Here is a 14,432-nt window from a genome sequence, read left to right as displayed (position 1 = left end):
CTCTTTGAAGCGTCAAAGTGGTAGTTGCGTATCTGTCAATGGATATCAAAAAATCTTCATTTGTTTTCCCGAAGATGAACGAAAGTCTTTTCATTTTTGGGTGAACTAAGCCTTTAAGAAAGGCCACGAAAATGTTTTATGCGAGTTACACTGCAAAAATCTAGCATGATCAGCTTATGTGCTTGCACTGAAGAACTTCATGTACAAAGGTTTTTTTTTTTTTTTTTTTTTTTCTTACAATCTCCCCATAGTCCTGTAATAAATTAGATATCAGGAAATGACCTAATAGGTATGATGTCATTGGTAAACATGTTCAGATGTGTCTTGAAGCTGAGTGCAGTGGCCACACCTGTTCTACTAGCCGCAGGTGTGCTATTGTAATGATGAAAGGCACCTTTGGAGCTTTCAGTGATCATGAAAGAGGTACAGGGAAATGTTTTACTTAGAAACCAACTCAGAGACAGATTTTTTTCCCACTTATGTGTTTTGAAGTAAACTTGAATTTTTTCTGGGGAAAAAACACAATCATATACTTAAAATAACCAGAGGCTCTCACGTCATATTGTTTTCATTGCACAAAGGCTGAAAAAGACACATTTAGATCAAGTTCAGCTCATTTTAGTTTCGCCATTTTTGCAAGCCTTTTATAGTGTGTACGTTTGCTAGAAATACGAAGGGATGATTTTTTTTAATTTTTTTTTATTAAAGTGGACCAGCACAGGTAAATGCTCTTTCATTTAAAGAAAATAAATGTTTTTCTTGAGGAACATGCTGCCATTGAAGAGAGTCGGACCCTGCAACACCCCAAAAACAAAACTGATCATGCTTTTAATGTTGAATACCTGCAAATAATCAAATTTCACTCAATACTCTTAAGAAGGCCAAAATTGAGTATGAGTAGGCTAAAACTTGCCCCACGGGAGTGTAATTTAATTTACAATAGAGGTCAGGCCTTGCAGCTGCTGGTATAGAGACAAGTAAAAACAGGTTGAGGTGATGATTAACAGGTAAGGGTTGGCCAGAAGGGACATATTTTACTTTTAAACAGTCCTCCAGCTGTTTCTACTGAACAATGTCAACATCGGTTTGAATAAAACTGTCTGTATCAGTGTGAAAATCTTAATCAGTTTTAATAAAGACAAAGTATCAGCTATATCTTCAACTTTTAAACCACAAGTCAGACTATTTTATTGGCTATTTAAAAGTACAAAGTTCAAAGGTGCAAAGTACTTTTTTATTATTATTTTTAATGTGCAGCAAATGATTTAAGACATTTTGTTAATGCAATGAATAAAGCTGTTCCCTAAAGCCAGGAGAAAATTTGCAGTCTGTCAAATCGGGCCCTCCCTCGAAGTTGGGTCTTCATCAACTATCAGTTAGGCTAATGATTTCACTTGATAAACTGTCAATTAATAATAATAGCCCATTTAGTGAATAATTGAACATTACATTCTTTTTATAACTGAAATATTTAGACGTTTAACTCTTAATTTAACACGTAATTACATGAAAGATGATTGTGAATACATGTGGGTAAATGCAAATGCCTGTATAAACTAAAAGCTATCATCCTAATCGTGCACGCTATGCTAATACATAACCAAACTAATATGGACATTAATAGTCATTATAACATAGTTCAAACATCATTTATCATATAACATGATTTTATAGGAATTGTAATCAGGCACTAAAGAGAGTAATTTGAGTCGCTTGGGATCCTAACAGAGACCAATTTAGAGGGAGGATGAGTTTTTAGCAAAGACTATAGATATACAGATGACTATAGATATACTCCTGTCCTATTACTTATGAATGGGAGAAACTGCAACGCGCAACAACATTTATGGGACAGTTCATGTCAGGTTTTGTGGCTGATTTGAAACATTTATTTACTGTAATTGTGAGTTCGGCAAGCAGGTTTTGAAAGTTCAGGATTAGACAGGATTAGACCTTCAAATAGACAGGACTTGGTCTTGGATGCCCGAAATAGCTGCCTGGAGGCAAAGGAAATATGGCCGCCGAGTGGACAGAATTTCCTTGAAAGGGACTTTGGTTTTTAGATTAGCAGTTTGATTTATGATTAACAAAAACATTTTTCCCCCTACAACATAAATTACACACATACCTCAAATGTGAATATTTTAAGGTCACATTCACATTTGAGGAATAGCAGTGTGTGCGTAGTTTAGGTAGAACAAAACATGAAAGTCTCTGACTAATGTTAAGCACAAGCCTATAAGAATGAATGCAAAACTGCTAGTGCTACTGCTACTGCTATCCTAAAAACGTATTGAAAAGGGCCTACAAAATGACGCCATGATTGATCAACCACACACATTTTTCAAAACCCCGCCCACTAAAATCTTGCAAAGATCATGTCAGTGATTGACAGGCAGAGGGCGTTTGTGATTGGGTAAAAAACGGCGGCCCGCTGCTCTGACTGTGACTAGTTTGTTGTTTACAGACAGAGTCTATGGCTATCACAGAAACAGGTGATATAAGAGACACTTATTAGTGAATTGGTCAGGTAACAAGGACAATTTAAAAATGGTATTTAATACAAATCGCCTACAGAACCTTTAAAAGCCACTGGGAGGAAAGAAATATCTAACCTAAATATCCAGGATTATTTGAGCCAAGAACTCGATATCCAGTCCCTTGAGCAACTAAACTGCTGGTAAGGACTTCAGTCAAATGTATCCACCCATCTCTTTAAATGTTCCCTTCGTTTACTGTGTTTTGTTCCAATAAGCACCATGACAGAAAGTAGAATGCTTGAATTCTACTGAATTGCATTGAATGACTTTACCAAACTTGTTAAAATCGTGTTTGTATGTCTTCGGTGCATGATGTGGGAGGACAAGGTGGTGATTTGACTAGATTATGTCAGCCAGTTTCGGTCAGAGGCACAGTATGTGATTTCGAGAGCTGTTGTATTAGTTCACTGTGGTAGAGCGGTTTGGAGAGTTCGCGCATGCGCATAACCATTCCGATGAACTGTGGAGTTTGGTGGTGGGGGGGTCGACCACAGACTCCCTCATCCATGGCTGGGAGAGTTTCAGCGCATCAACAAGAAAATAAAACTTAAAGACTATGTATTTTAAAAGCGGAAACGCGGGTTCGCACTAAATGGAAGATTTTGGAAACTCGTAAAGGAACTTTTTTCTTTCTGACAGGACTCGCTGAGGGGAATCTCGGCGCGCGCGAGCGCTCAGTCTTTCTGCGGACGCAGTGAAATGAATCAAATTCTATTGTGATGTAAAAATGAAGTCGGAAGCGAGCAAGGGCTGACAAACGGGGTTTAAAAGAGAGACCACTGCCTGGAAAAGTGGTACACAAAATCAAATTTGCCTGCTTATTTGATTTGCAAATGTAATTTTTTTTTTGAAAGGCTGGAAAAGTTTTCGTATCGTTCTTTCATCTGTCTAGGGATCAGGTAGGGATGTAAGGTAGGTGCTAGAAACAGGATTTTTATGTTGCGATCCCAAATGAAGTAATTCGAGGACATGACCCATCATTTCGTTGAAGTTTTGACTGAGAAGAAGAAGAAACATCTAGGACATCCTTGGCCGTGTTCCTAGCGGAGTTTATTGGTTGACTGAGTAACTAAGAGACGTCCTCGTCCATTCTTTTCCCCAACATTCCAGCGATGGATAATAGTTTTCCAGGGAGCAGCAGTGCCGTGATCCAAAAGGGAAAGTTTGTGTTCGTCGAGGCTCAGTTGCAGGGTGGAGCGCCTTGGGGCTTCACGCTCAAAGGTGGGCTTGAACACGACGAGCCGTTAATCATATCGAAGGTAAAGTTTTAACTTACTCACCTGTTCTTTCATATGATGATGAATGTGTGTCTGTCACCTGAATATAACAGCTTCAGCCCTAAAAGGGCCAGAAAGAGTTAGTCAACTTGTTATTCTATACCCCAGAGAGAAACATAATGAGGGTGTCATGATTTGTTGGCGTAAAGTGAAATGGAAATTATGAATGTGAGATGCCAGAGAGCGTGATGTCAGTGTGATGCACACTTAAGTCACTTAAAATGTTTTAATGTCACTGCATGAGATAACGAATATACCAAGTGGCAACATGTCACAAGCACACTTTAAGCAAAACATTTCACATAAAGAACGTTTTAAAAGATAAAATCAATGTTCAAAATTAATACAAACATTATTTTGGCACTTTTTGATAGTCAAATGTTAGTGGAACATGTCTATATAGATGTGGTTAATGCGATGACTACACTTGTGGTTATGGTTATTTTGGCTTGGACACCTGTGTGATCTTCTCGGTCACTGGGATGTTGCTGGATCAACATCAGCAACATTTTTATCAAACAATCAGTGTTAAAATAAAACCCTAACCATTTACTACGGTAAATGATAGGTTGAAATTTAAAATGGTGTACATTACTAAACTTGGCCCTAACTGAACCCCTTTCCAAATCATTCTAAATTAATTGATTGCTGATTCAGGTTTACTTTCTAACTGGCAAAAAATAAAATAAAAAAATAAAGCTGTGTCACTGAACTTCTTATATCTACTAAAAATCATTTTGGTGTCAGTTTGATTAAAGGTCATTGTTAAAATGTCTACCCTAGTTTGTTCTGAGAAAATATGACATGTTTTCAGATGCCACTTGGTTTGATTTTGATTTCTAATGCAATGAAATTCAGATATTTCAAGTGTGCAAATATATTTTGGGGCCACTGTGTGTTTTTCGCTTAGAATGCAGTGCTAGTCATATTATGGTTATGGATTTCACATATGAAGGTCACATGAGGTAAAATGCAGACCATAGGGTCTCTATGTCACACACACTTCTTAATGAGAGGGAGCGTCCTTCAGGCATCTAGACCGTAATTGCTAAGTACAGGGTCAGATTCTTAGTGTGACACCCAGACCAGCGTGAGTAACAGATTTTGACCTGCTACATTCATAAAACAGTTTTTCACATGGTCCTGTTGAATTCTCCCACACGGCTGGAGCCTGAGCATAAAAATTAATAGACAGCGGAATTTTCGAATCCATTGTAGTTCTGTTAAGCTCAAGATTCTTAGGTGGCCATCTGGGTAAGTTTTAGTATTAAACTGGATTGGTTGTAGCCGTCTTGGAGGGGAATATATTCTCTCTTGGTACATTTGGGAAAAAACATTTCTATACCTATTTTCTATATCAATATTATAATTTCTAAGTTTAATTTAAGGCATGGCTATAATTTAATAACTATGTTTACATTTATGATGGTGGTCAATGCAGGTTACTACAGTGTTCAGATTGGTTTTTAATGTGTTGCTATGTGGTTGATAGGCTATTTTTGGTGGTTGCTAATCTTTATGATATTCTCATCCCTCTGGTCAACTGCTTAAAATGTGCTGGATCCTTCACTGGAAACTGAAAGTAACTAAAAGTAACTAATAACTAAAAGTTTACTCTTTGAAGTATTGCACCAGGGAACAATAACAAGTCGACACCATTATGACTAATAGTTTGCTTAAGTATTTGCTACTAAAGCAAGGCAGTATTTGACCGGTCAAGCACTCTAGTCAAGCATAGCAGACTGTGAGTGGCCTTTGACTGCAACATGCCCAGTGCATTATGGGTGTTGAAGTATTCCTACCTATTTGGCAAAAGTGAAGACAACAGCCTTTTTTCTTCGTTTTTCCTTGTCATGTAGCACCAATTTCAATTGTTTTCTCCTTTTTACTGTATATGCAGCCAAATTTTATTGAAAGCCCATTTTTCCAGTCGTGAAGTTAAAAGTACTCCTTTAAGGTATGATTCATGTCTAAAAGTGGAGTGGTTTTGATGTAAATGAATAGTTCACTAACCTTAAGTATTAGCACAGTTATTGTAATGATTTTCTTGCTAATGACCTCTACTTTGCTGATGAATCAATAGATCATCTTTATGGGAACGGTAATGGAATTAATTGGAAATTCCAGACCCATGTATTTTTTTTCCTTCTTCTTGGAAACAGGAAACATAACTCATTTTCTTCCCAGTTAAGAAAGCAACAGAAGCAGTAAGCTTATCTGGTCGCATTAGATTAACGCATTACAAATAAGCAACTCAAGTTTGCAATGAAGTTTACAAAGAAAAGAAGGGTTCTAATTAAAATCCTATTTTGTGGGATGACACTATCTATTCAGGTCTGTCGTGTCAGTGCTGACTGCAAACTGGTGGTTAATCTCTGATCTTGTGATCAGAATGAGCTCTTTCACACTGTACTGGATCAGTACTCATCAGTCATGTCGGCTAATCAGTACACTACAGTCAGGGAGACACATGGGAATGAAATGAAAACATCCCAGGCCAGAGAGTGAAATGCCTGTAGGCCACACTAGGCGCGTTTCCATTACATATTTGCGCAAAACTTTTTTCTTTTTTTTTTCTTCTTCTAAATGTCGACAAAAAACTATTGCGAAATGACGGTGTTTCCATTAACCAATGTTATGCGACTACAACTTCCATTTATTTCCTCTCGCGATAAGTCATTCAAAAAATCATAGCAAAGTTGGTAGGTTTATGTATATCTCAGCCACCACACTGGTCATTATTATTAATCAAAGGAGACGTACGTGTTATCCAATCATAAATGGCAAGGAAAGAGCCTTATACTTGAGAGCGGCACATATGAGGTGTTTCATATGAGGTGTTTCTAGGTCTTGATTGTGGCATTTCTTTGAGGTTCAGAATCCAGTATTCCTGTAATTCTTCCGTCTTTTATGAATTTAATAAAGAACTCTGTCTCGTATTCTGTCCAAACACACCGCGTCATCTAAGTCAGCTGACCTGTAAATGCGCAAAAACTGTTTCCATTGCAGTTTTGCTAAATATTTCTTTTTCGAATTGCCTGAAAAACCACCTCATGCGAGCGTAAAAACTTTTTTGCGATAAATTGGAGTTTTTGCGAAATTGACGTGTTTCCATTGGGCACATTTTCAATTTCAATTTGCGTAATTTGAAGGGTAATGGAAACGCGGCTACAGTAGAATTCCTGCTTTATTCTTTCTTACTTCATTTAGGCATAAATGTGTAGATATTCTGACCCAGAGGAGGGTTTGGCTTTATCTTTGGAGAATAATGGAGACTAATCGTTGGCATCATAAGGGTTAAACGCTTTTCCCTTGAGATTGATAAGAGTTTTATCACTCTTCTGTAGTGCATGTGTTTGTGTGTGTGTGTATCTGTGAGTTCTAGCTGTACCAGAGATTATGAGCCCGTGAATCACGCTTACATCAGTCCAAAGTCAGCATGCAGCAGGATGTTTGTGGTAGACAGCAAATGATCAATGTGGGGAAACTACACTTGTTTTCTGGGAAGTAAAAAAGAATATAATTAGACTCAACATGAACTTCAGCAGGTGCTTACAATCATGAAATTGAGCAAGAATCCATGAGCTGGTTTTGTGACTAATACTGGAAGATCTCATGTAGGAATATTAATTTCCCCAGACATATCTTTTCCTGGTGTATTAATCATGTAATTTATCCCTTTCATCCAGTCATGAGCTCAATAATGGTTATTTTCAGCAAAAAACTCTATTATAAAACATTTTGGCTCTGTAGTGTTTTTGAGTTGCTATATGGTCCTTTTTCATTATTGGTTCTTCAGATAAGTGTTTTGGTTTCTAGGTTCTTTGAAGCATCATAGATAAAACTGGAGAATTAGAAAATAATGGTTATTTGTGAAGCTTAAAGGGTTAGTTCACCCAAATATTAAAATGCTGTCATTAATTACTCATGTCATTCCAAACCAAGAATTTCGTTCATCTTCGGAACACAAATGAAAATCTTTTTAATGAAATCTGAGAGCTTTCTGTCCCTCCATTTACAGTCTACGCAACTACTTTCAAGCCCCAGAAAGTTAGTAAAGGCATCATTAGCCGCTTTTCCACTGACGGGCCAGTGCGAGGCATGGCTTTAAACGGGCCGGGCTGGGCTAATAGCCTCGGACCTGTAGCACCAAAACCAAAAAGTTCTACTAAAAACTCTGTAACAACCACTTTTCAAGACTGTATGCCTTTTATTGGTTGTGTGAAAATTGTTAACATTTTTGGTTTACAACTTGATATAAAAGTTTCATTTGAATAAAATGCATGGCTGTATTTGTTTGGAGGTATTTTTCTTAAACAGGGAGTAATTATTGGATGGAAACAGGCAAAAGCAGAGGAGATCCTCATCCTGCCTTATTTGGTGCTCTGGGTTTTGGTACTTGAGTAATGTCCTCTGTTGCCCGACTCCAATCTCTCTCTCTCTCTAGCCTCTCAGAAAAACAACACAAAATATCTAGATAGTTTGTGGATTCGTTGCTGCCATGACAATGGGATCCAAGATGCACTCCTGAGTTTGTGTATACAGTACCTGTTTAGTTCAACTGCATAAACAGGAATTGATTACAATGATGTTTTCTGCTTGGAAACAGATGTTTCCAAAGCATGAGGATCTGTACACTGTACACCCAATCCGACCCTAAAAGTGTAATTTGGAATTGCATACTAAAGCAAATTTGGTCTATCCTGGAATCATACAGATCACATAATTTACATTCAGATTGAATAAACCCTTTGGCTGCATCCCAGTTTGCATTCTGTTTGTCCTAAATAGCATGCAAGATTAGGGTTAAGGCATCCCAATTCATATTTCATTGAAACCAGTATGTTAAAGGTCCCTAGAATATGTACTGTTTCTGTGTACTGAATCTGTATGTATGATTTATGGGTCGGAAATTTTGTGATAGAATATTTTAACACTTTAATGTCATTCTGTAAACGCTATTTCTGTAAAATGGCGGTTGTTAATAATTATGGCAGAAAAAAACATTTTATAATTATTAAATCAATATTTATATTGATAAGCTCTATAAAATCTACTATGTTTTTATTTTAGATGTATTGAGGGTCATTTGTTTTGTGTGGATATATTCATGCATGCGTGCATTACATTCATTTAAAATCATTCATTTTACCATTGTGAATAGTCGAGGGTAACGGTTGCTTCACGACCAATTTCAAAGTTCAGTGCGACTGACACTAGGGGGCGAAATGCGACAATCGAATGCAAATGTCGTGTGCAGTGGAAAGGCAGCTTGAGTAGGACTTGGCAAGTCCGAACTTTGCTTACTTGGTATTGAGAAACGCCTAATGTCGGCGCTTGTCTTGTGACAAACAGCCACATGCCGAGAAGCAAGAACAAGATATGCTATATGTCATCCATTGTTGTTTACTATGTCGATTTCTTCTTCGCGTGAAAATGGCGTTGATCGCTTCTTTCCGGCATAGGCTACACCACGCCTATCAAGTAAGGGTATGGTGGTGGAAACGCAAACCGGATCAGGGTTTCCTGTCCCGAATCGTACTGTACTGTACCATACCGCTTGGTGGAAATGAGCCAATAGTGTTGTCAAAAAGTACCGACTTCGGCACCAAGTCGGTACTGAAATTTAAAAAATGTGACGCTTTGAGTGCTGTTAAGCAGAATTGATTGCCCATTGTGCACACACGTTCATCAAATATGACTGTGATTGGCTACAATTTTTTCAAATTTCAGTACTGACTTGGTACCGAAGTCAGTACTTTTTGACAACACTAGTATTACATAACCATGAATGGCCCTAAACTTTTGAACGGCAGTGTTAACACCAGCAAAGTACATACAATATGGAGAATAGTAAGTATGTGATTTGGGATGCAAACTTTATAACTCTTTATTGTCAAAACCAGTCAAAATCAGGACTTGTCTCAACAGGAGACATAATTCATCTGTCTGTAGTTTGTGTCTTCAGTCCTGAGAGCGTGAGCTAACATAGTGCTGTGGTTTGGTTCATGTTGTCTGATGTGGCTCTTTTGTGCAGTAATGTGTGTTGTGCTGAATAGCGCGCTTTCTGTTGCGTGCTTTAGAGCAGTGTCTTGTTTTCAATGGTGAGTAGTGTGTTGTGTGTTGTAGTGAGATGTGAAGTGTGTTGTGCTGAATAGTGAGCAGGACGCAAACAACAGCCGCGGCCCTTCACTCCCCATTTAAGAGCTTGTCACCATTACCACGGCAACAACACGGCCCCGGAGCGCGGTTAAGACGCCCGGACGAAACGGGAGATAAGGAGGAAGGATGAAGAGGAGCTATAGGCCTTGAGAGCTGCTCTTATCTGAAAAGAGAGACAGAGGAGTATACAGAGTGACTGTGACGGAAGAAAGGGGGAGATGGAGCGAAGTCTCAGGGATTATGGGTGGTGTAAATGTCACCGATGGGCTTCTTTCAGCGCCTCACACTCAGATCTTCTCTTGTGTGTGTTGCAGTGTCAACACCAGTAACTGTGGGTTGATGAAACTGTCTGGTTGTATCCTCATTCGCATGTTATCCATCCTAAATAGTATGCAAGATTAAACATGTAAGTGCACTGGGGGGTTTTTTCATGCTTTTTAGAAAAATATACTGCTTGTGGTGGACATTTGTGGCATTCTCTTTACTGATTTATTAATTTTTTCTTCAATGTATGAAGCTAAAAGTTCATTATGAATTTAAGCAAATGCATTTAGCTATATGTTAATATGTACATGCAACATTAGTGTTGTCAAAAGTAACGACTTCCATAGCAAGTCGGTACTGACATTTTAAAAATGTGACTATGAGCGCCGTTGAGCAGAATCGTAAACGCCTCTGATTGGCCATTGTGTTCATGCGCTCATCGGATATATCTGTGATTGGCTACAATGATCCACGCACGGGAGCGTTTGAGAGCACACAGAAGTGTTTGAAAGTGTTTTGAAAGTGGGAGTGGGAGCGTTTGAAAACACAAGCAGGCGTATAAGAGGACCAGTCTGCTGATAGATGCCTACTTCAAACACTCTTGTGTATCTGTGTAAGCACCCGTTGAAGAGCGTCATTGATGTACATTTACAACATGTTTTTGAAGCGCTGATCATTGTAGCCAATCACAGACATATATGATGAGCGCGGGAGCACATCGGCCAATCAGAGGCGTTTACGATTCCACTCAACAGCGTTAAAAGCGTCAAATCTTTTCAATTTAGGAGTTTGCACCGAAGTCGGTACTTTTGACAACACTAGCAAACAGCATGTACAGTAAAAGTACGAGGGGTCAGTGATATTAAAATGCAAAAGTCTCTTATACTCACCCAGGTTGCATTTATTTGATTGCCCATAAAATGTATTTCTGTGATGCAAAGCTGAATTTTCAGCAACATTTCAGTGCCAGTCGTCAGTGTCACATGATCCTTCAGAAATCATTGTAATATGCTGATTTTCTGCTCAAGAAAAATTTCTTATTATCATTGTTGAAAACTGCTTAATATTTATGTGGAAACAGTTATATGTTTTTTGTTTTCCAGATTATTTGATAAATAGAAAGTTTAAGTTCACTTTAGATAGATGTAGATAATCGTCAAAGTAGCTTCCTAAACACAGATACTTACTGTGCATACTGTAAAAATAGTATGAGAATGCCATTCTGAATAATATGCATTATGCAATGCTTGTTGTATCTTATTCCAAACATTTCTCTTCTCTCTTACCCCCCACACTGTTCTTACCCCTTCATCTTCTCCTTGAGAGCAGGCAAATACAGGGCAGGATAAAGCCCAGGCCTCTGGCAAAGACCCAACAGAGAGAGAGGGGAATGTCAGCTACGGAATTCGCGAGAGCCTCGCTAGCCTGGAAAACAACAAAAGAAACGAGATGATAAAAAAAAACCTACATTGCAATTCCAACCGTACTTTATGTAGTCTTGAATACTGATTCAGCCTCTTCTGTGGAGCTGCTCTTTTATTCGTCCGTCTCAGAATGCGGTGTGTTGTTTACAGTGTGGCGGCAATACAAGACGAGCTAAGAGCGACCTAAACCCCAGGAAGTCGGGGGGTTAAAATAAGGTTAAGAGAATTAGACGCTTTGTTCAGTTACATATTAATGGATTCATTGTCACTGGCTTGGCAGCGCATCCACAATTAAACACTCCTTTTCACGGCCCTGAGGCCGAGTGTTAAGTAAATCTCCGCTAGCCGTCTTTTCTTTGAGTCGCCTGGCTTTGCGCTCAATAACCGGTGAAAGGGAAGACATGCTTGCTCGTCCGATTATTCCGAATATGTCCTGATTTGAATGCTGTGAGGAAAGTGGCTCACGGCGGGCTTTTGAGAGCGAGCGCCGTCAGGAAAGAGACAAACAAAAGACAGGTTTTAACAGGAAACAACACACAATTGGGGACACTTCCCAAATGCACGTGTTTAGGAGGAGAATGAAATGCGAGTTTATACTGAGTGTTATCTTGAAAGGGCTTCCTGAAGGACTTATTTTGTTTGGCACTGATCTGTCTGCAGTTAAGGAATGCTAACAATAAACCAGAGGTTGAATCTTATTTTCTGTTATAATTTGCTTGGCTACCCATCTGTACGTTTAGTTGTTAATCATTGAGCAGAAACTTTTTTTTTTTTCCAAAAGCAATTTACAGTCGATTTCAGTGGTTTGGGAAGCCGTATTATAATGTGGCGATATCCAACAGGTCATGCATCTAGGCACAAAGTTTGCATGTTATTTTAGTATCATTTATGTACTATTAGAGTATTTATTTTTATATTTCCAAGTAGACGTGACCCAGGAACTAAAAAGTTACTCATTGTCACTGGCGGGTGGAAACCATATTTTTATCCTCATTAAGGATATTCTATTATAATAGGATATTATAGGTTATTATTAACCTTATTATCTCCATATTTCGTAATGTTTTTTTTTTTTTCTTAAATCATTACTATTGTTCACCCTTTACGTCTATCTGTGGGTTTTGCCAATATTTAACCAATGAAAAGTATTTAAAAAAGGGCTTGTGACTCATACTGTATATAAAGGCTAATGTTTTATGTATTTGAAGTGCAGAGTAGAGTGTCTTGGTCTGGCATTTGTCCTTGAGTCGTAGACAATACTGTCTTAAAGGGGTCATGAACTGGATTATTTCCTGGGGTGGCCTTATAATGTTAGTATGATTTTTTTACATCAAAAATTGTCATAATTTATAAATAAAATGCATTTTTCCAAGCCTGATTTTAGCCTCTGATTTGAACGCTCAGTTTGAAGGGGCGTGTCTGTGTGAATGCCCTCTGCTGTGATTGGCTGACATCTTTGCATATGAAATAGCTAGTATTACATGTGGAACTCTCTCGAATAGTTTTACTAAGTTTTTACTATTACAGCTATCGAGATTAACGAATCGTGAGAAGTTTTTAAAGTATTTAGATCTATTCCATCACATTAAAAGGTTGCAGTGATGAGCAGATGACAGCCTGTAGATGACAATGCAGTTTCTGCACTCTCACGAATGCTTTCACCAAATAACAATGGAAACGGAAGAGTTTGGAAAGGGATCATTCTTTGATTGCTTTCTGTATATATTTTAGTCACAGTTTAAATAAGATTATTTTCATCCTACTAAGAGAAACGATGTGAAGTTGATCTTTTAGTCACTGGCTTGATTTACTGATATATAAACAGTATTGAAAGATTTTGAGAGAAAGATTATCTGTCTGAACTTGAACAATTACACATCAGAAATCACTGATCACAGATCAGGCATTGGAATAAACATGGTTACTTGCATGTTTGTGACGTTGCTGGCAGATCCATATCATAAAAGTCCGTTTGCAAAGCCTGTGTTTTTGGAATAACAAGGAAGTTTTGAGTTTTGAAACTTACAGGGTATTTTTATAGTATAACGAACTCTTAACTGTCAAAAGATCAAGGAACATTTTAACTATCAGTTCATGACCCCTTTAAATAGCCTGTGCGAAGCACTTCATCTTTTATAACATGAGATTTTGGCCAAACGACAGAAAAAAAACTGAGTGCCCACAAAGCTACAGTAAATAACCTGAAATTTGATGAAATGTAATGCGATGCACTTGCTGCCTCAGATGCGTCTGCTCTAATGACGGACAAAACAAATAACCTTAACCTTTCACTGGTTAAAAGTCTTATTCATTTAAGCTTGATTTTGGTCAAATGTTATTGTTATGAAATGTGCACTTAGTTCCCAGCCAAAAAAAGTTGCTTTTTGGATTTTAAATAGGCAAATGATTAAGAGTCTATTATTGGATCTTTATCGCAGTGATTATGTTTCTACATGTTATATGTTTGGCAACTGTTTTTCTAACCCTAGTTGATGGAGTGTGTAGCTTTTCATTTCTTAAACAACCATGTAGGAAAACACATCATGGCCATATTCCAGGATGACAATGTCAAGATTCATCAGGCTCAAACTGTGAAAGAATGGTTGGGAGGAGCATGAAGAATCATTTCCACACATGAATCGGCTCCTCTGAGTTCAGATCTTAAACTCATTGAAAGTGTTTGGGATGTGCTGGAGGAGACTTTACAGAGTGCTGGACTCTTGCATTGACAATACAAGATCTTGACCAAAAATTGATGCACGTCT

General features: G+C 38.1%; 1 protein-coding gene across 1 annotated transcript in view; it reads left to right on the top strand.

Annotated features, from left to right (window-relative positions):
* The first annotated feature begins 239 nt into the window (after positions 1-239).
* Positions 240-14,432, top strand: part of shroom3 (shroom family member 3) — a 63,437-nt gene continuing 49,244 nt past the window's right edge. The window contains exon 1 of the mRNA XM_084136191.1: positions 240-3,799. Within this exon, the coding sequence (XP_083992317.1) occupies positions 3,653-3,799 (147 nt within the window). The 5' untranslated portion in view covers positions 240-3,652. The remainder of the gene's footprint in view (positions 3,800-14,432) is intronic.

This window comes from Abramis brama (genome assembly GCF_963993115.1).
Source record: "Abramis brama genome assembly, chromosome: 15".
NCBI lineage: Eukaryota > Metazoa > Chordata > Actinopteri > Cypriniformes > Leuciscidae > Abramis > Abramis brama.
Note: the sequence above shows the minus strand (reverse complement) of the source record. Positions and strands in the feature narration are given on the sequence as shown.